General features: G+C 47.1%; 2 protein-coding genes across 10 annotated transcripts; both read right to left on the bottom strand.

The window, feature by feature from the left end:
* Positions 1-5860: 5860 nt before the first annotated feature.
* On the bottom strand, positions 5861-15684 carry gtf2f1 (general transcription factor IIF subunit 1). Of its 7 annotated transcripts, XM_031897541.1 has the most exons (15): positions 15548-15681; positions 15487-15501; positions 15004-15043; positions 12928-12974; positions 12645-12717; positions 12161-12354; positions 11779-11949; positions 11216-11424; positions 10906-11050; positions 9822-9880; positions 9359-9472; positions 7548-7621; positions 7297-7438; positions 6929-7052; positions 5861-6342 (listed from the first exon to the last, which is right to left on the bottom strand). In XM_031897541.1, exons 3-15 carry the CDS (start codon positions 15013-15015, stop codon positions 6138-6140), a joined length of 1569 nt encoding a protein of 522 aa, XP_031753401.1. In that variant the 5' UTR covers positions 15016-15043; positions 15487-15501; positions 15548-15681; the 3' UTR covers positions 5861-6137.
* A 3753-nt stretch (positions 15685-19437) lies between these two features.
* ccdc130 (coiled-coil domain containing 130) lies at positions 19438-24267 on the bottom strand. Of its 3 annotated transcripts, none has more exons than XM_031897535.1 (10): positions 24161-24267; positions 22807-22857; positions 22666-22719; positions 22496-22578; positions 22334-22389; positions 22193-22253; positions 21508-21650; positions 21181-21353; positions 20866-21004; positions 19438-20393 (listed from the first exon to the last, which is right to left on the bottom strand). In XM_031897535.1, exons 2-10 carry the CDS (start codon positions 22807-22809, stop codon positions 19945-19947), a joined length of 1161 nt encoding a protein of 386 aa, XP_031753395.1. In that variant the 5' UTR covers positions 22810-22857; positions 24161-24267; the 3' UTR covers positions 19438-19944. The 3 variants fall into 3 exon arrangements, with proteins under 3 accessions (XP_031753395.1, XP_031753396.1, NP_001096262.1); XM_031897536.1 differs by lacking the exon at positions 24161-24267 and adding an exon at positions 24003-24100; NM_001102792.2 differs by lacking the exon at positions 24161-24267 and having other exon boundaries at positions 22807-22859.
* Between the last annotated feature and the right edge of the window lie 1011 nt (positions 24268-25278).

The following is a 25278-nucleotide window of genomic DNA, read 5'->3' as shown; positions in this document are numbered from 1 at the left end:
CATCAGGTGACTCTCAGCTGTACCTGTGCCTTGTACTAATGATTGGGCCTATTAGAGAAGAGGTTCCCTGCCTCTTTTGAAGGCCAATCTGGGAGAACACACACTTTATCAACTAACATTTCAATTAATTTCTCCTCTTTCAGTTGAGGAATGTATCATAGTATGTGAAAACACCTGGAAAAAAATCCAATTTTATTGTCGGTGCACAAATTCTGCCCCTCCCCAACCACATCCGGTGCTCCTGGACTAATTTAGCTGTGGCCCATTGCACGTACAGAACTGCACAGCTACATCACCATCCTTGGCCATGTGACTTCCATTCCCATCATGGATTTCAACTAGGAACATGTGCAGTAGCCAAATGTCACAGTTTGGCCAGTAGTCTGCAGGCCTGGCTTGCTGAGAAGCGACATAGATGTTGGGGACAGAAGTGACACTGCTAAAGGTGGTGGCCAACACTACTGAGCAGCGCTGTAACTCAGGCCATGCTATGGGGACACAGATAAGTTGGGACAAGTGTAAGTGACATGTAGGGGAGGGGGATGTGAACTGTTACTTAAAGTACAAATTTCCCAGGGAAGCTTTACTTTTCCTTTAGATAAAGATTTATACAATTTATTCACTCACAATGCTTTTATTGCCTCATTTATTAACAGAGAAGGAAAGGTTTAAACTAAGTAAGCTTTATCAGAAAGGTCTGTATTTAATAGCCATAAGCACTCACTGTACTGCTGCTCTGAGTCCTCTGTGAAAAGAAACAGAATTCCCTGTCTTCTATTCTGTACACATGAGCTTCTGTGTCAGACTTCCTTCTCAGGTTTACTCAGGTATGGTAAATCATTTTACAGGATATAGAGTTTTTGCTTGTGCTATTGTGACTAATCTATTAGCAGTAAACTGCCTCACTAGCTGCTGTATTTTACATCAGTTTTACCACCACTTATACTCCAAAAAAGGGCTGAATTGCCCGCTGAATTAGCCAATAGGAGCCAATGTGCTGAGTAACCAGTTGTAATTGGCTTGGCAACCGCTGTGCCTTGTACTAATGATTGGGCCTTTAGCTCCTCCTCCTAATCCTGTCAGTCTGCCGTCAGGTGACACTCAGTTGTACCTGTGCCTTGTACTAATGATTGGGCCTTTAGCTCCTCCTCCTAATCCTGTCTGCCGTCAGGTGACTCCCAGCTGTACCTGTGCCTTGTACTAATGATTGGGCCTTTAGCTCCTCCTCCTAATCCTGTCTGCCGTCAGGTGACTCCCAGCTGTACCTGTGGCTTGTACTAATGATTGTGCCTTTAGCTCCTCCTCCTAATCCTGTCTGCCGTCAGGTGACTCCCAGCTGTACCTGTGCCTTGTTCTAATGATTGTGCCTTTAGCTCCTCCTCATAATCCAGTTTTACCACCACTTAATACTCCAAAAAAGGGCTGAATTGCCCACTGAATTAGCCAATAGGAGCCAATGTGCTGAGTAACCAGTTGTAATTGGCTTGGCAACCGCTGTGCCTTGTACTAATGATTGGGCCTTTAGCTCCTCCTCCTAATCCTGTCAGTCTGCCGTCAGGTGACACTCAGTTGTACCTGTGCCTTGTACTAATGATTGGGCCTTTAGCTCCTCCTCCTAATCCTGTCTGCCGTCAGGTGACTCCCAGCTGTACCTGTGCCTTGTACTAATGATTGGGCCTTTAGCTCCTCCTCCTAATCCTGTCTGCCGTCAGGTGACTCCCAGCTGTACCTGTGGCTTGTACTAATGATTGTGCCTTTAGCTCCTCCTCCTAATCCTGTCTGCCGTCAGGTGACTCCCAGCTGTACCTGTGCCTTGTTCTAATGATTGTGCCTTTAGCTCCTCCTCATAATCCAGTTTTACCACCACTTAATACTCCAAAAAAGGGCTGAATTGCCCACTGAATTAGCCAATAGGAGCCAATGTGCTGAGTAACCAGTTGTAATTTGCTTGGCAACCGCTGTGTTTAACAAAAGATCAAATAAAGTAAAAAAACAAGGACCCAGAGGGGAAGTATAAGCAGCCGCAGGCAAACACAGGGTCAAAATCCAAATAACATACCAGGGGTTAAAAACCATGGTGTCGGAATATGGGGAAGAAGGGCAGAGCAGGAAGTGACTTTCACAACAGGAACTCAGGAGGCGTGGTCTCAGCAAAAGCACTTAGGGGTGTTTTTACTAAGATTATAACTGGTGATGTTTCCCATAGCAACCAATCAGAAATTAGATTTGAACTGTCATCTACAAGTTAGAAATACAAGCAAAGATCTGTTTAATTGCTGTGGGCAGTGTCAGCGGTGATATTGATATTCAGTCTCCGTAAACGGGGCCCTTAATGATCAGGCCAGGCAGGGGAATAGTTGAATGGGGCGGGGTAGTGTACAGATGGGGTGGGGAAATAATCAGGACAGAGGCTGGCCCCTATATAAAAGGGATCTGCTGGGGAGAGCCAAGGGATTATGGGTAAGGTCTCCACCCTTACAAATTTGCCAGCAGATGTATGGCCAGTGTGCCAGCTAGGCCGGCCAAATACCGGCTGGGTGGCAACCCTAGTTAGAGGACCATCTGGAACAAGAGATGAAGGACCACCTAGATCAGAATCTAGAGAGCCCCCCAGAGCAGACTGATTGCAGGATCGCTGACAATAGCCAGAGCCTAGGGAGACAGGTCCTCCGGCCCGGGCAGAAAATACAAGGAGTGGAGGCAGGACTGGAACAGAACGGAGTAGCCGCATTAGGCCAGGCCACTGGGGGACCGCACCATGGCAGGTAATAGAGGCTGGGCAGCTCTGGAGAGATATGTTGTGTCCCCCCAGTATATATATTGGGGACATGTGTTATATAACATTGGTCTGTGTCCCTTATTCATCGGCCATTATCCTGCTTTCCCTCCCTCCTTCCCCATACAAACCTTATTTTTAGCAGCATCTGGAGAAGTGGAGGTAGCATCCGTCTCAACCAGCGCATTCCAGACTAACCGGTGAAACCTGCTGAAAACTCGCCAGCCACGTTTGGAATGTGAGAGGAATTCCCGTAAATCAGCGAACAGCATCCCCGGCGCATCTGTGTCTGAGGGAAACACAGGGAGCAATGGAAGGGCAAGAGAGGGACGTAGGAGATAAGCCTGGGGTATGTGGCCTCCTTCATATTGCCTCCGGCCTCCATTAGTGTCTGTTACCGCAGTAACACAAAGGCACAAGGCTGCAGGCTGAGTTATACAGGGAACTCGGAGTATCACTCATGTATTATAAGGGATAATTTACCCCCTACTGTAAATGATAAGGATATTAGCAGTCACTGAGGGGTTCTGTGCCCATATAAAGGCACAAGGCTGCAGGCTGAGTTATACAGGGAACTCTGAGTATCACTCATGTATTATAAGGGATAATGTACCCCCTACTGTAAATGATAAGGATATTAGCAGTCACTGAGGGGTTCTGTGCCCATATAAAGGCACAAGGCTGCAGGCTGAGTTATACAGGGAACTCTGAGTATCACTCATGTATTATAAGGGATAATTTACCCCCTACTGTAAATGATAAGGATATTAGCAGTCACTGAGGGGTTCTGTGCCCATATAAAGGCACAAGGCTGCAGGCTGAGTTATACAGGGAACTCTGAGTATCACTCATGTATTATAAGGGATAATGCCCCCTACTGTAAATGATAAGGATATTAGCAGTCACTGAGGGGTTCTGTGCCCATATAAAGGCACAAGGCTGCAGGCTGAGTTATACAGGGAACTCGGAGTATCACTCATGTATTATAAGGGATAATGTACCCCCTACTGTAAATGATAAGGATATTAGCAGTCACTGAGGGGTTCTGTGCCCATATAAAGGCACAAGGCTGCAGGCTGAGTTATACAGGGAACTCTGAGTATCACTCATGTATTATAAGGGATAATGTACCCCCTACTGTAAATGATAAGGATATTAGCAGTCACTGAGGGGTTCTGTGCCCCCCATATAAAGGCACAAGGCTGCAGGCTGAGTTATACAGGGAACTCTGAGTATCACTCATGTATTATAAGGGATAATGTACCCCCTACTGTAAATTAGGACCTATAGAAGTGTAGGAGGACATGGATAAGAATGACCTGTTGGATTGTAGGGTGGCACAGTAAGGATATATTGGAATGTATGATGAAAGTCAAGATTATACCATCTTAAGGTGGCCATATAGAGGCCTATTGTAGCTGCCGATATCGGCCCCTTGGACAGATTCGGCAGCTTATCGGCCTGTGTATCGGCAGAAACAACGGCCATACCCGACCAATATCTGGCCTGAAATTGGGCAGATATCGATTGGGCAGGTTTAAAGATTTAGTCTGATCGGGGACCGCATTGGCTCGTTGATGCGGTCCCAGAACCGACTGTGCCATTGCCGTTAGAATTTGATCGTTTGGCCCCAAACATTTTAGCCTACATTTGCCCACCCATAGGTGGGGATATCGGGAGAAGATCCGCTCCCTTAGCGACCTTGCAAAGCGAGTGGATCTTAACATGTATGGCCAGCTTTAGGGTGACACAGACAAGACAGGCCTTATGGACAGTAGGGTGTCATAGGTTCAGTACATAATGGCCTATTGTATAGTAGGGTGACATGGATAAGAGAGAACTGTGGAAAGACAATAGGTGACAAAGGGGTCTGTCAGTGAGTGGGAAGCTACAGACGAGGGCTATAGGGCCACCATACAATAAGCGGAGATACTGAGCCCCGGGGTAATTGAAACAGAAGATATTTGCTAAAGCAAAGCCTTGGCAGTAGACACTGACCGGGGTGTTTCCTGTAATTCTGACGAGAAAAAGCATCACAGAAATGTGGAGAGAACGTTTGTAATTCCTGGAGAAACCATAAATCAGAGCGTGGCGGAGACAAAGGAATTAGAGAAGCTGGAAGCCAGAGATGCACCTGGGTCAGACACAGACTCAGGGACTATAGAGAAGCGAGGGCAGAGAGGGAGATTGGGTACAAACAGAGGGGCATATGTACCCCCACCCCCCTGGTGTATATGGTACAGGATATGGGAGGTGGGCAGCAGGAATAAATGCCAGGATGAGAGGGGCTGGGGGGGATATTTAATGGGAAGATAATCCCCGGGTAGGCTTTTCCTACAGCCACACCACTGTGTCTGCCTGACCAATACAGAGCTCTGTTACATAAATGGAGAATGCATTTTTATTTGTGGTTTAGTAATTATTTCACGTTTTGTTCAGCAGCTCTCCAGTTTGGAATCTGAGCAGTTATCTGGTTGCTAGGGTCCAAATTGGGACCAGGCACTAGTCTGAATGAGAGAGTAACAACAACAATAAAGCTGGAGCCTCACAGAGCAATTGCTGTTTGGCTTCCGGGGTCAGTGACCCCCATTTCAAAGTTGCAAATTATTTAAAAAATGAAGACCAATTGAAAAGTTGCTTAGAATTTGGTCTTTATTTATTTGCCTTCTTCTTCCAAATCTTTGCAGTTTTTAAATGTGGGTCACTGACCCCGGCAGCCAAAACCCTATTGCTCTGTGAGGCTACAGTTTTATTGTTACTTTTTATACCTTATTTTCTCTATTCAGCCTAAACCACTCCCTTGTTGTTAAGGTAACTTGGACCCTAGCAACTAAATAGCTGCTGAAACTCCAGACTGGAGAGCTCCTGAACTGAAAATGAAATAACTGAAAAAACTACAAATAAATGAATAAACAATGAAGACCAATTGCAAATTACCCCAGAATATTACTCTCTACTACATCGTACCAAAAGTTAAGTCAAAAAGGTGAACAACCCCTTTAAGGCTTCTGCAGCTCAGAATGGCACTTTGCTGTGCCAAACTGTACCACTTAATGAAATGACAAGCAGGAGGAAGGCTGGCAGTGCCAAGGGTATTCATAATCTATATTAAAGTCCAAACACAGTATATAGTAAAAAAAAAAAAAATGACATTTATTTTCACCTTGTGGCACTTGGTCCTAAACTCATTAGAAAAACAGTCATGTGACAAATGTCCATAACTGCCAGCATCTGTCACCCCCACCCTCACGCACTGACAGTTGCACACAGTGTGCCGCACAGTTCTCTATGCAGCCCATAGGGGGCGGTGTGTGCACAATCTATACAAATATACATGGGCCCACAGTGCACGATGTACCGATCACTCCTTTAGGTAGAAGTGCATCTTGTCGTGCACAACCTTCCGGTCTGGGTTCAGTCTCTTTAGGATCTGGGCCAGCACATTGACTGTCTGCTCGCTGCTCAGACCTGTCTTTTTGGTTTGGAATTTCTTCAGAAGGTCTTTAGTTGTCATGGGTTTGCGGGTCAGGTACCGGCGAACGGCGTCCTCGGTCAGCTGAATGTCCCTGCACGAGCGACACACAAGCCGTATTAGGCACACACACATATACAGCTGCATTCCCTACATATACTATACAGTTTGTCATTTCCCTATGGTACCAAACTGTAAATGATATCCTTATAAACGGTGCTTAGTGATGTCATCAGAGCTTAGTCACATGACTCACTAAAACATGTATATTATAATAAATAAAGCATCCCCTGTTGTAAAATATGAGGATATTAGAAGTCACTTCGGAGTTCCATGATCCTATAATATCCCTATATGTTACAATAGGGGGTACTTTATTCACTATATATTATAAGGAACTCCTCGGGGGCTTATAATATCCCTATATGTTACAATAGGGGGTACTTTATTCACTATATATTATAAGGAACTCCTCGGGGGCTTATAATATCCCTATATGTTACAATAGGGGGTACTTTATTCACTATATATTATAAGGAACTCCTCGGGGGCTTATAATATCCCTATATGTTACAATAGGGGGCACTTTATTCACTATATATTATAAGGAACTCCTCGGGGACTTATAATATCCCTATATTATAGGGGGCACTTTATTCACTATATGTACTGAGCCTTACCCGCTGCTGGGGGTCGACTTCCCGGACTGTGGCTGAGGGGTGGATTTTCCTGAAGTGTTTTGCGGCCCGGATTCCATCTTGAGACGTTTCGCCGCAGGAGTGTTTGACACTGCTCCTCGTTTGCCTGCGAGGTGGGGGGGGGGGGGCAATGTATGAGATGGTCAGGAAAGGAGCACAAGAATATGGAAGAAATAAAAGCATGAAAGGAAAGCATGTGTGTGAGAGAATGGCTAAACATCAGCCCCACCCCAGAATTAAAAAATGGCGCCCTGGCCCAGAGGCAGAGGGGAGGCGGCCCTAGTGGCCCAGAGGCAGAGGGGGGGGCACCCTACAATATGAACACAAGGAAAGCCATGTGCTACACTGACTTTGTTCTAGTTTACTTGCTGCAGCTCTCAGGGTGCTCGACGTGTTCCCTGTGTCAGGAGACGGGGTTCCGGGCCTGCTGTTCCCCCGGGAGCTGCTGTTGGAGCCGCCTTTCTTATCCTTCTTGGATGGGGTCTTCTTTTTCTGAAATGAATGAAAATAAGAGAAGGTTTTCCCCTGTACTAAAGCATGATATACAGAAGAGGAATGACATATAAGAGTATTTAGGCTCGGTGCCGAGGCCCCACCGTACCTGCATAAAGAGGGATGATGAGGCTCCATCAATATCACTGTCCTCAGAAGTCTCAGACTCATCACTGCTGTCTTCTTTGAAAACAGAACAAATAAAAACAATGAGAATAAGAAGGGATGTTCTACATGTGTCTCAACTGCAGCATCCAACTGATAAGGGAAGGCTGCTGATGGGTGCATGGAGCAGAGAGACCTGGGGAGCTGAGAGACCGAGGGACCTGGGGAGCTGAGAGACCGAGAGACCTGGGGAGCTGAGAGACCTGGGGAGCTGAGAGACCTAGAGACCTGGGGAGCTGAGAGACCTAGAGACCTGGGGAGCTGAGAGACCGAGAGACCTGGGGAGCTGAGAGACCGAGAGACCTGGGGAGCTGAGAGACCGAGAGACCTGGGGAGCTGAGAGACCGAGAGACCTGGGGAGCTGAGAGACCGAGAGACCTGGGGAGCTGAGAGACCGAGAGACATGGGGAGCTGAGAGACCGAGAGACATGGGGAGCTGAGAGACCGAGAGACATGGGGAGCTGAGAGACTGAGTGCAACGCAGCCCTAAGTTTAACTACAAGCATTGTGTCTCTGTGGAAAGAAATGATTGAAGCCACAGGGGACAATGTCCTATTGGGGTCTAAGATGGTGACTGGGGGGGGGGGGGCATTGTACCATGCATATGGATGGCTGAACCCTATGGTGTTTTCCTTGTACATTCTACATAAGGAAACCCTTGGCCCATTTGAATGGAAAGAAGACGTCATGCAATGTGGAGCAGAGCAGCCAGATGAGAGCGGGGCCCGGAGAGAGAAGTGCAGGTGAAGAATGAATTTGGCCTACTCTGCACCAGACATTCCCCGAGTGAACGGATGCGTCAGGGTTTCATTAGAATGGAATGGGTCAGAGCGTGTTCAGAACTCGCCAGATGTTAGAGAGGAATATTTTATGGACCGGGGTGGAGCGGGGAGGATGGAGAAGCATGGGAGATGTCTGGCAACTTCACCTTCTGTAACAGAACTCCCTTAGATTAAATATCAATCAGGGTGAAGTGGAATTTGGAAGCTGATGCCATTACTTCTCTTACATAATCTGAGAAGGAAGGGAAAGTGCAGTAACTATGGGGGAAAGGAGCCGTGTGTCTGGCTGGACGGAGGGAAAGTCTACTTTGGGTGAACCTCTACCCGCTTGTAATCACAAGTAAGGGATTCCCAAACAGCCCCTTGTACATCAGTCCCTCAGCTGCTGTTATTCCCATGTGTTCCCATGGTCAGACGGGGGGGGGGGGGGGGGGGTCTACTGCACTGATCTCTGTGTATCTTGTGGCATTAAACCTCCTTTACATGAGCATTGGAAAGAGAGGGAATCAAGTCCTCCCCCTCCCTACCTGAGCATGGGAAAGAGAGGGGGTCAAGTCCTCCCCCTCCCTACCTGAGCATGGGAAAGAGAGGGGGTCAAGTCCTCCCCCTCCCTACCTGAGCATGAGAAAGAGTATTAGAGCTGAAGGTAAAGGGGTACATAGAGAAGTACTGGGGTACAGGCTAACGGATGCATCAGCATCTTTACATGTTCTGCCGAGAGCTGTGTAAGGAACCCCAGCTGAGGCAATATGGCATCTCCCACTCACATTTATAAAATGAATATGTAGAGAAAAAATGCTGTGCTGGAAACTGTAACTAGGCCACAATAAATCACTTCATACAAAGAGAAAGGGGGGGGCCATCAGTCAGAGTTTAATGATATTACAGATGGGGGAACAGAGTTAATTAGGGACCAATGATTTTTAAACCTCATTGTGCCCCTTAATGGTGTACATCAGCGAGACAGACTCACCTTTCTTCTTTTTCTTATTATCCTGTGGGGTGGGGGCCTTCTTCTCTTCTTCTTCCTCTTCCTCTGCCTTTTCCTCCTCGCTCTCCTCACTGCTCTCACTCTGCTCATCCAATCCTAAGGGAGTACAAAAAACATGTGACTCCGTGTGATGTCGTTGCACCAATTCCTTCCTAAGCAGGAACCCCGACTCTCACTGGGCTAGTCTCATAGTAATGTGATGCAGAGAAACAGGGAGGGGCTTAAACTGTCACATGATCACACTTCTGCCTGGGATGCGCTACAAACCTCCCTGTAGCAGAAATGACACTAGCAAACTCCATACATGGCATTTTGTGATGCCAGAAAATTGCTTGCTGTGGTACCAGGATGATCTCCCTGGAGTAGCCAATGACGTGGGCTCATGTAAGAAATAACATGTTACACAGAAGAGTGCATATCAGCAAGTGACTCATACAAATAGTACCTTTAGGGCCTTCCTCCTCTTTGGCGGGTTTGATCTTCCCTGGAAGCTCTTCATCAGAGCTAAAAGAAAAGGAAATAAAGGTAAGATCCATACTATATATTATATATCACATGATTTGGGCTCTGGCCCTTTAAAGGAGAAGAAAAGGCATTTTTTAGCATTTTATTGCCAATAGATTAGTAACAATAGTGCAAGCTAGAACCCTATATTTATTCTGCAGAAAGCTTTACCATACCTGAGTAACAGCCCTAGAAGCTCCCTCTGTTTGTTTAAGACAGCAGCTGCCATTTTAGTTGGGTCTCAGTAGCTTCCTGCTGCAGCTCTAGCTGCTAGTAGCTCAGGTTACAACCCAGTAGGGAAGGGGAGAGAGGAGCAAACCGAGCAGACTCTTGCTGCCCTGAAGGATTTTTTTTTTTTTTGAGAGCAGGAAGAACATGTGACACAAAAGGAGACCAGAAATCCTGTGTTTCTTTTGATAGAGGACTCAGTGCAGCGTTTCTGTGAGTGCTTATGGCTGTATTTACATAGACCTTTCTGATAAAGCTTACTGAGTTTTTACCTTTCCTTCTCCTTTATTATTTATGCTAGGGATGCACCAAATCGGATTCAGCCGAACCTCAAATCCTTTCTAAAAGATTCGGATGCTGGCTGCAAAAAGGTAAAATCTTGCGTATATCCACTGAACTATTTACAGGGCATAGTTCACCTTTAAATGCACTTTCAGTATGATGTGGCCATTGGTATTTGTAAGACAACTGCAATTGGTCAGCAGTTCTTCAGTTTGGTATTCTAAAAGCTATCTGGTTGCTATGGTGCAATTTACCTTAGCCAACCAGGCAGCTGTTTGAAAAAAAGAGTTGGGAATATGACTAAAGGAGGGCCTAATACACAGAGCAATAGTTTTTAGCTGCCGGGGTCAGTGACCCCCCCCCATTTAAAAGCTGTCAGAAGAGAAAGGCAGATAATTCAAAAACTATAAAAAATAATGAAGACCAATTGCAAAGTTTCTAAGAATGGGGCATTCTATAACATACTAACAGTACATCAGGTGAACCGCCCCTTCCGCACTACAGGTTTCCCTTACCTGCTCTCGTCCGACATGTAATCTACTTCCTGCCCCTCAAAATCCCCATCGTCGCTGTCCTCTAGAGCCTCGTCGTCCGACTTCTGCTTCTTCTTTTTCTTGCCCTTGGCCGGAGCTTTCTTCTGGGGCTTTGTGCGACGCTCGCCTGGAGACAGAGGGAACATGAGGGAAGCCATCTTTTGCCTTATACCCATCCCCTACTGTTTCATTACTTTCCATCAACATTTATACTTATACTAGGGAGCCAAAAGCTGGGTATAGGCAGTCCTAAACTGCTAATATCTCAAACCCCTACCCCACAATAACTTACCCTCCTCATCGCTGTCCTCGCTTTCACTGGAGCTCATATCAAGGTCATCCTCAAGATCATGGATTTTGAGGTCACTTTTTTTCTTCTTTTTCTTGCCCTTTCCTCCTTTTTCCTGTTTTCCCCCACCTTCCTCTTCATCATCATCTCCCACCTGGTCCTTCAGGCGACGCTGCTGCATAATGGTAAAGTGATTGAGGACTTTGTTGCGCCTGCAGGAAGGTGAAAGACAGTTAATCCGTGGGTCTTACAATCACATTTTATGCGTCTGGCAAGGAGACGGATCATTAAAGGGGACCCGTCACTCTAAGAAATTATTCCAAATCCTTTTCTATCATGTTAGTTGAGCAAAATAAACTTTCCTTACACTATATAAATTATTTAATTTTTTCCCTTCACTCTTGGAATTCACAGTCACAGTCTGCAGGCAGCCGCCATTTTGTGTACAGTATTAAGGCAAGCTTTGTATCACCCCAAAATCTTATGCATTTGCTATCATGAAGGCAAAAATGCCCTAATAAGGGTATATAATATGGGTGGGGGCCTTATTTGCTGCCTCTGGTTACCTTTCCCACTCCTGCTCCGCCTCCTCGGCCGTCAGAGTGCGATGCTTGGCAAGTGGAGTGAAATTGTACCAGTTGGAGACTGGAAATGCTTCAAATGCTCCATCTGCGCACTGTGTGAATATGTAGTAAGAGGCATTTTCCGTCACTCCGCCCTTCTTCACGCCTTTATACCTGGAGGGGCAGTGGAATCAAGTGAAATAAAGGATATTGCATCAGTGTTGCCCCCAGTGGTAGGAGGATAGAAACAAAGGATATTGGGCCAGCGCTGCCCCCAGTGGTAGGAGGATAGAAACAAAGGATATTGGGCCAGCGCTGCCCCCAGTGGTAGGAAGATAGAAACAAAGAATAGAATAAAGCCCTATGCTGTTCATTGCTGACTTACTTGCGTCCTGCCTTTCCATTCACTCGCAGAAGCCAAGGCTGATCCTCTAGTTTGAACTCCTTTAAAATGATCCCGTATTTTTTCCTCCTGGACTCCTCCCTCTGTTTGCGGTTATACTCGCTGCCAGCCCCAGATTCAGGCATCTCTTCATCCTGATACATCTTTTTGGCACTCAGGTCACGTTCCATACGAGCCTGAAGAAATACAGGTACCCGTCACAACTCACACAGATATACAGACCAATACAGCCACGCATTTGCTTTAGTTTGGCAGCAGGGGAATTGGGACTATGGCACATGTGACATTCTAAACAAAATTGCACATACATACTATAGACAGCCCAAACTTAATTATATAGTGAATCCTATCTAGAGTTACGTCATCCAACATAGGGAGAGCCCTGTGTATTTTTGGCTTGTGAGTATTACACTGTACAATGATTAGGATGCTGCCCTTTATGGATTATAAAATGGTAATCCTGTACCTGGTTCCACGTGGAGAAATCCACTTTATCCGCAGCATTAAATGCCATGAGACTGTACCGCTTATTTGGATTCCTGACCAACAGAGAGAAGAGAGAATGCATTGAATATCTATGGAGAAATATCAGGACACTGCACACAGTAAATGGGAAGGATATACTATCTGGGTACAGGGACATCCCAGGTTAAGCATGTATTCTCAGACATATTGATGTTACCAGGCTGGGAGAAGAGAACACAGCTAAGTGCACCCAGATATCCACTAGTAACAGACTGCTTACTTACCTGGGTACACGCACCACATACTCTGTAACAGACTGGCCACTGGTGCCCTGTGGGGAATGAGAATTTCAGTAAATACAGAGATAAAAGAGAAAACAACCATTACTGGATTTGCTCTGGCAGAAAGATATAAGAGTAGCAGGGCCACAGGCTGGGGAAGACGTCTGCTGGTCAATTTGGCACAGGGCTGGGAGACAAGGGGTTAAAGGAATGGGGCTGGGGAAGAAGTCTGCTAGTCAATTTGGCACAGGGCTGGGAGACAAGGGGTTAAAGGAATGGGGCTGGGGAAGAAGTCTGCTGGTCAATTTGGCTCAGGGCTGGGGGACAAGGGGTTAAAGGAATGGGGCTGGGGAAGAAGCCTGCTGGTTATTTTGGCACAAGGCTGGGGGACAAGGGGTTAAAGGAATGGGGCTGGGGAAGAAGTCTGCTGGTCAATTTGGCACAGGGCTGGGGGACAAGGGGTTAAAGGAATGGGGCTGGGGAAAAAGTCTGCTGGTCAATTTGGCACAGGGCTGGGAGACAAGGGGTTAAAGGAATGGGGCTGGGGAAGGGGTCTGCTGGTCAATTTGGCACAGGGCTGGGAGACAAGGGGTTAAAGGAATGGGGCTGGGGAAGATTGTCTGCTGGTCAATTTGGCACAGGGCTGGGAGACAAGGGGTTAAAGGAATGGGGCTGGGGAAGATGTCTGCTGGTCAATTTGGCTCAGGGCTGGGAGACAAGGGGTTAAAGGAATGGGGCTGGGGAAGAAGTTTGTTGGTCAATTTGGCTCAGGGCTGGGGGACAAGGGGTTAAAGGAATGGGGCTGGGGAAGAAGTCTGCTGGTCAATTTGGCACAGGGCTGGGGGACAAGGGGTTAAAGGAATGGGGCTGGGGAAGAAGTCTGCTGGGAGACAAGGGGTTAAAGGAATAAGCATTAGTAATGTCTGTTCTGTTAAAGGAGAAGTAAAGTTACAATCACTGGGTGGGGGGAGCCAAAATATTAGCCCCCCCAGTGATTGTGATCACTTACCTGAAACCCCCAGCCGGTGCTTCTATTGGGAGAAAACTGCCCCAGCCTGGGGTGTATGTGAGCCAGTGTTTCTCTTCCTGCTTCGGTCTTTGCCCACGCGCAGTAGAGTGAGGAGCCGACTAACAATAAAGCTGTCTGTTTCACTCAACTGCCCCGGGATTCAGAATAAAGGAGGAAGAGGAACGCTCTCTCACATATACCCTGGGCCGGGGCAGTTTTCTCCTAACAGCAGCACCAGCCTGGGGTATCAGGTAAGCGATCACTCAGTCATTTAGCCTTTCTTCTCTTTTAAAGGGGACATATTGGATAAATGGGAAAAACCCTAATCCTGTAGGCAATTATGAATAATATACGGTGCTGGTTTCCCTTTGGGCTAAACATTAATCCTATCTGTAACAATGGCCCCTTTATTGGCGCTCCCTATAGATCCTATCACTTCTCTGTCTGTGTTTGAAATGAGGGGTGGGCGTGTCCTAACGGTCCCTGCCAGAAGCACAGTAGGAGGGGAGTAGCCAGTCACAGCCCTGCACTCACACAAGCACAGACAGGCTTCAGTTCCCTATCAGGTCAGCCTAGCTGCTGATTGGTTCCTATATTACAAAGCAGTGTACAGAGTGCCGCCGGCTCCCCTGCACATCCAGAGAATTCAGCCAGCAGAAAGTGGAACAGATGGGCAGGACTAGTGGGGTTTTGGGGGAATATCTCAATAAATCAGTCTGAAACACAACTTTCATACACATTACATTCATCATTTTTATAGGATATGTCTCCTTTAAAAAGTAGCTGGCAGATTGCTAAAGCAAATGGGAAGAAGAGAAGAAGGAAAGAGTGTTACACTCACTTAGATTGTAAGCTCTACGGGGCAGGGACCTCCTTCCTACTGTCTCATACCACATGGCACTTACTCCCCATGTATTTATATTTATTTATTGTATTTATTATAACACTTGCCCTCCCTGTGTGTAATTGTGTATATTGTAAGATTGTACAGCGCTGCGTACCCTTGTGGCACTTTATAAATAAAGTTATACATACATACAGACAAACACAGGTACTTGTACACCACTTACCAGCGACGCCATCGCTTCTCAGGGCAGGTTCCCTTGGGATCTATAAAAGATAGAATTCAATTGTCTCAATACACACACACACAGACAGTTGCATGAAGCGAAGCGATAAGCATTATCCTGCCTCTATGGGGAGGGGCTGGTAAAGTCAGTACAAAGCCAGAATGGTGACCCTATATACAGTACATACTCACTAATGGGGTTATAGTATAGTTACTAGTATAGTATATATATATATATATAGTTAGTTTTCTGTTGGTGAGAGTAGTTTCAAGCCCCCCCCCCCCCAGATATATAGAGATGGGAGAGCTGTAGTTAGACTTGTCCTTGTTTGACTGACCCTTCCCTAAGGCAGTAGCATGATAGGAAGGCAATATAGAATGGAGTTCAGTAGGGAAGGGAAGCATACAGCACAATGACTTTCTATATATAATGATTAATGGCGCAGGTTAGTGGCTGTGCTACAGCCCCGGCTGAATGAAGCACCTGATGGGAGGAAAGTGAGGGCAGGCGTAGGGATATCCCAGTCCCAGCAGCGGAAGGAAAGTGTGAGAGCAGGCGTAGGGATATCCTACACATGAGCCGCTTACACAACACTCTTTCTCTGCCTCACCAACACACACAAGTCTCTCCACTGCAAACTTCCGGTCACCGGCTCCCTGGTACTTCCGGCGCAGCTTCCTGAACGTAGCGCAAGAAAAAAAAGGGAAGTTAGTTGGCGGCGGCCATATTTCATACTGGCAACAGAGGAAGTTCAGCGGCAGTGAATGGGCAAACTTTGACATATTGCTTACCCTGACATTAATTTCATGGGGAGCTCGGAATGCCTCAAATTATATCGCATTGAAGTATTTTAATGTAAAAGTCACTCCCCTCTATCAGAAATGACTTAAACTGGGTACAGGGTGAGGTTGAGTTGGGATTCAATACCCCTTATCTCAACCTGGCTCTCACATTCCATTTGTAAGGTTAAAGGAACAGTAACACCAAAAAATGAAAGAGCTTTAAAGTAATAAAAATATAATGTATTGTAGCCCTGCACTGGTAAAACTGGTGTGTTTGCTACAGTAACACTACTATAATTTATATAATAAGCTGCTGTGTAGCCATGGGGGCAGCCATTCAAGCTGGAAAAAAGGAGAAAAGGCACAGGTTACATAGCAGATAACAGATAAGCTCTGTAGAATACAATAGTGTTTTATCTGTTATCTGCTATGTGCCTGTGCCTTTTCTCCTTTGAATGGCTGCCCCCGTGGCTACATAGCAGCTTATTTATATAAATTATAGTAGACTTTCTGAAGTAAACACACAACTTTTACCAGTGCAGGGCAGCAGCACATTATATTTTAGTTACTTTTATACACTTTCATTTTTTGGTGTTACTGTTCCTTTAAAGGGGAAGTGTGACCCAATATTGTTACACCCATTACTGTCTGTATATGAATGTAACTGTAACCCATCATGTACATAAAAGTGCACAGTGCAATATAACAACAGAGTCCCTTGGATGATTTATGTGCCTATTGGGTTATCCATTCCATCAGGTGGGTAGGAAGGTTGCCTTGTTCTATCCCTATCTGTGGGTTCAGGCAAATGCCAGAGGGGCTGCTGTAAGATGCCATAGTCACTCACTATTTATTGGGCCTATGGGGGGGGGGCTGTTTGGGCCTCTGTATACTGAAAATCAGGCCCAGACTGGCAATCTGTGGGTTCAGGCAAATGCCAGAGGGCTGCTGTAAGATGCCATAGTCAGTCACTATTTATTGGGCCTATGGGGGGGGGGGGCTGTTTGGGCCTCTGTGTACTGAAAATCAGGCCCGGACTGGCAATCTGTGGGTTCAGGCAAATGCCAGAGGGGCTGCTGTAAGGTGCCATAGACACTCACTATTTATTGGGCCTATGGGGGGCTGTTTGGGCCTCTGTATACTGAAAATCAGGCCCGGACTGGCAATCTGTGGGTTCAGGCAAATGCCAGAGGGGCTGCTGTAAGGTGCCATAGACACTCACTATTTATTGGGCCTATGGGGGCTGTTTGGGCCTCTGTGTACTGAAAATCAGGCCTGGACTGGCAATCTGTGGGTTCTGGCAAATGCCAGAGGGGCTGCTGTAAGGTGCCATAGACACTCACTATTTATTGGGCTGCTGGGCGGCTGTTTGGGCCTCTGGGTACTGAAAATCAGGCCCAGACTGGCAATCTGTGGGTTCAGGCAAATGCCAGAGGGGCTGCTGTAAGGTGCCATAGACACTCACTATTTATTGGGCCTATGGGGGGGGCTGTTTGGGCCTCTGTGTACTGAAAATCAGGCCCAGACTGGCAATCTGTGGGTTCAGGCAAATGCCAGAGGGGCTGCTGTAAGGTGCCATAGTCACTCACTATTTATTGGGCCTATGGGGGGCTGTTTGGGCCTCTGTGTACTGAAAATCAGGCCCAGACTGGCAATCTGTGGGTTCAGGCAAATGCCAGAGGGGCTGCTGTAAGATGCCATAGACACTCACTATTTATTGGGCCTATGGGGGGCTGTTTGGGCCTCTGTGTACTGAAAATCAGGCCCAGACTAGCAATCTGTGGGTTCAGGCAAATGCCAGAGGGGCTGCTGTAAGGTGCCATAGACACTCACTATTTATTGGGCCTATGGGGGGCTGTTTGGGCCTCTGTGTACTGAAAATCAGGCCCAGACTAGCAATCTGTGGGTTCAGGCAAATGCCAGAGGGGCTGCTGTAAGGTGCCATAGTCACTCACTATTTATTGGGCCTATGGGGGGCTGTTTGGGCCTCTGTGTACTGAAAATCAGGCCCAGACTGGCAATCTGTGGGTTCAGGCAAATGCCAGAGGGGCTGCTGTAAGGTGCCATAGACACTCACTATTTATTGGGCCTATGGGGGGCTGTTTGGGCCTCTGTGTACTGAAAATCAGGCCCAGACTGGCAATCTGTGGGTTCAGGCAAATGCCAGAGGGGCTGCTGTAAGGTGCCATAGACACTCACTATTTATTGGGCCTATGGGGGGCTGTTTGGGCCTCTGTGTACTGAAAATCAGGCCCAGACTGGCAATCTGTGGGTTCAGGCAAATGCCAGAGGGGCTGCTGTAAGGTGCCATAGACACTCACTATTTATTGGGCCTATGGGGGGCTGTTTGGGCCTCTGTGTACTGAAAATCAGGCCTGGACTGGCAATCTGTGGGTTCTGGCAAATGCCAGAGGGGCTGCTGTAAGGTGCCATAGACACTCACTATTTATTGGGCTGCTGGGCGGCTGTTTGGGCCTCTGGGTACTGAAAATCAGGCCCAGACTGGCAATCTGTGGGTTCAGGCAAATGCCAGAGGGGCTGCTGTAAGGTGCCATAGACACTCACTATTTATTGGGCCTATGGGGGGGGCTGTTTGGGCCTCTGTGTACTGAAAATCAGGCCCAGACTGGCAATCTGTGGGTTCAGGCAAATGCCAGAGGGGCTGCTGTAAGGTGCCATAGTCACTCACTATTTATTGGGCCTATGGGGGGCTGTTTGGGCCTCTGTGTACTGAAAATCAGGCCCAGACTGGCAATCTGTGGGTTCAGGCAAATGCCAGAGGGGCTGCTGTAAGATGCCATAGACACTCACTATTTATTGGGCCTATGGGGGGCTGTTTGGGCCTCTGTGTACTGAAAATCAGGCCCAGACTAGCAATCTGTGGGTTCAGGCAAATGCCAGAGGGGCTGCTGTAAGGTGCCATAGTCACTCACTATTTATTGGGCCTATGGGGGGCTGTTTGGGCCTCTGTGTACTGAAAATCAGGCCCAGACTGGCAATCTGTGGGTTCAGGCAAATGCCAGAGGGGCTGCTGTAAGGTGCCATAGACACTCACTATTTATTGGGCCTATGGGGGGCTGTTTGGGCCTCTGTGTACTGAAAATCAGGCCCAGACTGGCAATCTGTGGGTTCAGGCAAATGCCAGAGGGGCTGCTGTAAGGTGCCATAGACACTCACTATTTATTGGGCCTATGGGGGGCTGTTTGGGCCTCTGTGTACTGAAAATCAGGCCCAGACTGGCAATCTGTGGGTTCAGGCAAATGCCAGAGGGGCTGCTGTAAGGTGCCATAGAAACTCACTAGTAATTGGGCTAGTGGGGGGACGTTTAGGCCTCTGTGTACTGAAAATGCCGGGGCCTATTTTTGAGTCTCAGTCCAGACCTGTCTGACCCCATGGCTACCCAGGTGTTTCAGAACCATTACTGTACGTGGTGCCATGTGCTGTAAAACTTTCTTGGGTTGCAGATTCAAGCCTACTGGTTGCTAGGGTGAGTATCCCCAGTAACCAAATAGTGGTTGAAACACTACACTGCGCAGCTCCAGACTAAAGAGATAAAAATAAATGGAAACAAAGTTGCAGGTTGCCCTATAACAGCATCTTCATTCTCCTTCTTGCTAATTTTCAGGTGAACCATAAAACACAGAGCAGGATCTGATGTTTCTCACATTTAATGTCTCCGCAATGAGCTAATTACACGTACACTGCATATTATTAACAGCGGTAATTTACATCAGTCCACATCCTCAGTACACCTTCATGCCAGTATAATGTCAGACAATGGTCTAACGCCCTCTCTGGCTAAAGTCTGCATTGCAGGCCAAAATGAACCTTTTATTTGCCAAATGGGGATGTAAAAAAAAAAAAATGCAGCATGCATGATGGGAACTGTAGTACAATAATGGAGGGCCACACCTTGGACATATGATGTAAACCAGTTATAACCATTTAGCAAGAGAGACAGCAAAACTAGTCATAGAGGAGGCAAAGGCAGAAATTGGTCAAATGGCTTTTGGTACAGTCTTGTAGGCGCTGGCCTGGTCCCAGTACTTCCCACGGTATCCTGCCTCGGTGCAAAACATTTGCATTCAGAGGGTTACAGATCAGGTGCAGTGCATAGATTTATCATTGAAGGGTCCTTAGGAGTCTGCCTGTAGATTCCCTACCCGTCACTCTCAGAGCTGGAGTCGGAATAGTCAGGCACAAGGCAGGAGAGGGAGACTGTGTGCGCTGTAGAAGTCTTCCCCTGAGCTGTCGACGTGCTTGTAGCAAGTGTTTGTACAGAACTGAGATCACTCTCGGACTGAGTCCTTTCCCTGCTCTCCACCTTACTCCCAGTCTCTTCCCTTACGCTCTCCCCTCCTGCACTACTGCTACAGCTGCCATTGGGAGATGCGGGCAATTTATCTTCTGCCCTGTTTTCCTCTTTGGACGTCCGTCGCACGACTCCCAGAGTCACGGGGCTGATCCCTGGAGCGGAAAGGGTTCTAGGTCGGATTCCTAACTTCCTCAGTGCGTTCCCCGGTGTCTGCTGCCCACTGTCTGCTCCAGGGGAAAACCAGGACCGGTTGCATATCTCTGATCTCTTCTTTTTCTGCTTCTGTTCATAGGCTACAGGCAAAGGGATAAAGGAGATTAAAAGAAAAGGAAAAGCAACATTTACAGGCCGGCTGCCCCTGCAGGCCAAAACGGACTCATACAGCCTGCCTGGCCTTGGACCAGTCTCCAGGTAGAGCCCTGCAACGATCAAGTTGGGCAGACCCGTGCCAGAACAAGACCCACAGCCTCACCTTGACCTGCGAACACGCTAAGCTACTTCCCACTGCCCACCCCTACCTGCAAGTTGCTTGTTTCTAACCCAACCTGGGACCTGCGAAACCGGAAGTGATGTCACTGTTGGCCAAAAGTGACATCACTCCGGAGACAGATCAACCAGGTTGGTGGAGAAAATGATCTTTTAACTGGCGTAGGCCAGAAACCTGACCGATTAGTGGTTATTCCACAGGTACCCGACCCAAGGCAAGACTGCAGGCATGGAGGCACTTGTATGTAATAAACATGCTTTAAAAACTCCACTACTTACACTCTAAGCTCCGGTATTTGAGCAGAGCTGCAAGTTTCTTGTCCTCCTCCTTCTCCGGCACCAGTTTCAGGTCCAACGATGCTTTCTTAAGCAGGGCCTGATCTCTTTCTTCCTCTTCCTTTATTTGTTTCTTCTCATCCTGCAAGATACGAGGAGCACATTGTGATGCCGGGGCAGCCATAGTAGGAGCACATGCGCTTCAGCGAGAAAGTGATGGAAGAAGCTGCATGTGACAGCAAGGGTTAATAAAGGGGAAGTAGGATTCCTATTGTGATTACCAAGAGACAAATAAAATGTGCCGGCACTGAGCCTTACCCTAAATTTACTCCGCAGCAGGCTGTTTATGGCAAAGTCATCTTTCCACGCGCTTTGTACTTCCTGCAGCTCAGACAGAGAAGGGGCAGCTCTCTGCAGCTTGGCTTTGTCTTTGGCTCCGTGCTCCAGGCGGAACATGGAATCTGTCTCCAGGCGCTGCTTCTCTTCATGTTCTGTGGGTTATACGAGAAATATCCAAATACAGAACTGGGCACCTCGGCTTTAATTGGACTTATTTGTCATGTGACTCGTGGCACCGACATTGAGTGTGTAAAGGTATCCTTGCACAGGACTATATGAAACAGCATTACTGCCTGCCATACTGACCGGTGGTGAGTATCTGCTCATTATCTTGCATGTCCCAGCGTTCCTCCTTCCTCTGGGCTCCGCTCACTATCACATAGTCACAGTTGGCTGGATCCGTTTGCATTTCTATGTAATTAACACACAGATGACACTTCATCCTGAACCTAAAAGACCAAAAAGTAGAAGAATGAGAAAAGTCTATACTGCTACTTACTGCACTGCTGCCCCCCAACCTGTGTAACGCAGCTGCGCTACTTGGCATTATTAATGAATGTCCAGTTCTCACATACACTTCTTACACAGGGGCCTTATTTTCTACCGGGAGAGGGGGAACCAGTTATATATATATATATATATATATATATATAACTGGTTCCCCCTCTCCCGGTAGAAAATAAGGCCCCCTGTGTAAGAAGTGTATGTGAGAACTGGACATTCATTAAGGCTGGAGGAGAGGAGGCTTCTTCAACAGCAGCTCAAAAAATGGTTTCTGTACTGTAAAGGCAGACAGGTTATGGGATTCCTATAATGGTAATAAGTAATACATCAGTGCAAGGTAGGATTTTTACCCCTGCGGGGGTGAACTGGCAGCTGGGCTGTTAAGGGTTCTGTTTAGCTTTCTATGCATTAATACCCTGTGGGGTTTGGAAGCTTTTGCAACATTATTACTGTACCAGTCAAACTGCCTTAGTAAGTAGGTAGGTACCTATAAATGGGTGTCGTGTAGTAATTCCCCACTTTCTTCTTCTCTGCATTGTAGCGTACACCTGGAAGGGAGAGTGAAACAGTGAAGCAGCTGTACACCACATGGTAAGAGGAGTGAGACGGAAGCACAGCCAAGGCATACCCATTCCTATGTGATTCTTGCAGCCATCGCACCAGATGTTATAGGGCATCTCAAACCTGCACAACAGAGAAAGTAAGGTAAGCCCTGCCTTGGCACAGACCAATCAGCTGCAGGATATCTGCTAATAGAGGGAATGCTGAGCGAGTGGCCCTTGTGTCTCACCTGATGATAAGGATGCCCTGGGAAAGCTTCCTCGCTCGCTCTCGCAGGGGGTGGCTGTTCCTGTATCTATTAAGGGAGCCATGCTGGAAGGAGAGAGTGAGTAGGTAAGTAGAGAACATAATGTACACAATCAGGAGCCACAGTAAGTGCAACAGACATAACGGGCTCACCTTGGCAGGGTCAAAGTCTGGAGGGTAATACTTGTTTGTCCCTTTTCTCTCCCCCTATAAATGAAAATGCACAGCTCAGTTAGCATCACCATGGGCCCCACAGGTACTGATTGCATCTCTCATGCAGTGCAAGGCACTCACCATCCTGGCGGCTGCTGTAGGATCTGCTTAGGAATCCACTCAGAGCAGAATCTGCAAAGAAAAGTCCATGAGATGGAAGAAACGATGCAATTTACAGATATATTTATAATGTCACAGCTTATGCTTGGGTCTGCCACTACTTCCCTCCAGTTATTCCTCCATTGTATCCTTCCTTCTACGCTATCACCCCCTTCATTCCATACTATTAACCCCCTCATTCTACACCATCACCCCCTCATTCTAAGCTATCAACCCCCTCATTCGACGCTATCACCCCCTTCATTCCATACTATTAACCCCCTCATTCTACACCATCACCCCCTCATTCTAAGCTATCAACCCCCTCATTCGACGCTATCTCCCCCTTCATTCCATACTATTAACCCCCTCATTCTACACTATCACCCCCTTCATTCCATACTATTAACCCCCTCATTCTACACTATCACCCCCTTCATTCCATACTATTAACCCCCTCATTCTACACTATCACCCCCTCATTCTAAGCTATCAACCCCTATATTCCATACTATTAACACCCTCATTCTACACTATCAACCCCTATATTCCATACTATTAACACCCTCATTCTACACTATCACCCCCTTCATTCCATACTATTAACCCCCTCATTCTACACCATCACCCCCTCATTCTAAGCTATCAACCCCTATATTCCATACTATTAACACCCTCATGCTACACTATCACCCCCTTCATTCCATACTATTAACCCCCTCATTCTACACTATCACCCCCTTCATTCCATACTATTAACCCCCTCATTCTACACTATCACCCCCTTCATTCCATACTATTAACCCCCTCATTCTACACTATCACCCCCTTCATTCCATACTATTAACCCTCCTCTTTCTACACCATCACCCCCTAATTCGATGCTTCCCCCTTCATTCTATGCTATCACCATCACCTCTGCGTCTGAGCCCTCCGGCCCTGCTCTCCTACTCCAGTCCCTCCAGCTCTCTCTTCTTATGCTTTTGTACCCTAATATCATCAGCCCCTCACCCCAACACCCAATGTTGCATTTGCCTTTCAGTCCATCATTTCTACAACCAAAGTCTTGTTTTGTCCTTCACCTTTATATATACAATGTCTACTCTCACCCCACCCCCCCCCGCACACACACTGTCCAGTTTTACAGCCCCATTTATATCGTCTGTATTATTTTATACCACGGTTTCAAAAATAACTGGAGAAGGCTTGGAGCCTTCAGGGTGCGTTGGGGGACGCTGGGAGTTGTAGTGCATCGGCAGATGAAGAGCCACATGCCCTGTACTCTTTCCTCCTAGCCACTGAACCTCCCCTCATTCCCCGGGTTGTATTTATTTACCTTTCGTCTCTCCCTCGGTTTAGCCCCTCTGCTACAGTGTTGTCCTTAAAACGTCATCAATCAGCTCCCGGCAGAAGTGCTACGGTGGCTGAATTGGAACAAGTGGCGCTCAAGTGCGAAGGTTTTGTCCAACGCGGCTGCGCGTCTGTTGTTGCGCATTTCGCCTTCAGTCAGGGCTGGGCCCTTTGGGCACCGAGTATTTCAGGGGCCACATGGTGAAAGACGTGTTTAATAGTGTAGTTTCACACACACTTAGGGGCCACACCACTATGCAACTCATATAGTCCTGCAGCAGTGGGGTAACATGCTAAATTCAATTTCCTCCTGTTGTACCTCTTGTTCCCAAACTGTGGCCCCAGTGTGACTTGAACAATTATGATGGGGTTCCTGCATGAAGCACTAATTATTGAAACCAGTTTGTGGCAGCAGGGGTTCATCAGAATGGTGACAATGGCACATAGGCAAAATGTTTGACCACGCCCATTTCTGTCACCACACCCCCTAAATTCCACTCCCATTTTACAAAATTTGGCAGCTTATGTAAAGTTTGAATACATTTTGGGGCCTTTTATGTGTTATTACAGTTTTGCTAATGAAGCTGAAATTGCCCTTTAAGCTGAAGATCTTAGTTCCCCCAAGAGACCTGTTTAGCTTATTAGTTAATTAAGTTTGAGAAACTTTGTATCTTTTTTAGCATTCAGTGCAGGAGATCAAAGGGAAATAGGGACTTTTCAGTAAGAATCCGGGACTGGGGGTTGAGCTGTCAAAAGAGGGACTGTCCCGCGAAAATCGGAAATGCAGAGGTCGAAAAAGAAATGCTGCGCATATTGCGTCAAAAATGTATTTTGACCACGCCCATTTCTGGGGGTTTTGGGGTCTTGTATGTTATTACAGTTTTGCTAAAAAAAAGGTGAAATTGCCCTTTAAAGGAATACTGTCATGGGAAAACCCATCAGTTAATAGAGCTTCTCCAGCAGAATCCTGCATTGTAATCCATATTCTTCATTTCCCAGGGTGCCACAGCCATGTGACCTGTGCTCTGATAAACTTCAGTCTCACTTTACTGCTGCACAGCAAGTTGGAGTGATATCCCCCCCCCTCCCTCACCCCCAGCAGCC

Source organism: Xenopus tropicalis, chromosome 3 (assembly GCF_000004195.4).
Source record: "Xenopus tropicalis strain Nigerian chromosome 3, UCB_Xtro_10.0, whole genome shotgun sequence".
NCBI lineage: Eukaryota > Metazoa > Chordata > Amphibia > Anura > Pipidae > Xenopus > Xenopus tropicalis.
Note: the sequence above shows the minus strand (reverse complement) of the source record. Positions and strands in the feature narration are given on the sequence as shown.

Excerpts from the sequence above, each read along its gene's own strand:
- ccdc130 (XM_031897535.1), bottom strand. Across the intron at positions 21,354-21,507 it reads TGAGCAGATACTCACCACCG|AACATGAAGAGAAGCAGCGC; the intron begins GTCAGTATGGCA and ends TATAACCCACAG. Across the intron at positions 20,394-20,865 it reads CAAATACCGGAGCTTAGAGT|CCTATGAACAGAAGCAGAAA; the intron begins GTAAGTAGTGGA and ends CTTTGCCTGTAG.
- gtf2f1 (XM_012953482.3), bottom strand. Across the intron at positions 12,355-12,644 it reads ATTTCTCCACGTGGAACCAG|GCTCGTATGGAACGTGACCT; the intron begins GTACAGGATTAC and ends GTATTTCTTCAG. Across the intron at positions 9,881-10,905 it reads TACATGTCGGACGAGAGCAG|CTCTGATGAAGAGCTTCCAG; the intron begins GTAAGGGAAACC and ends CTTTTCTTTTAG.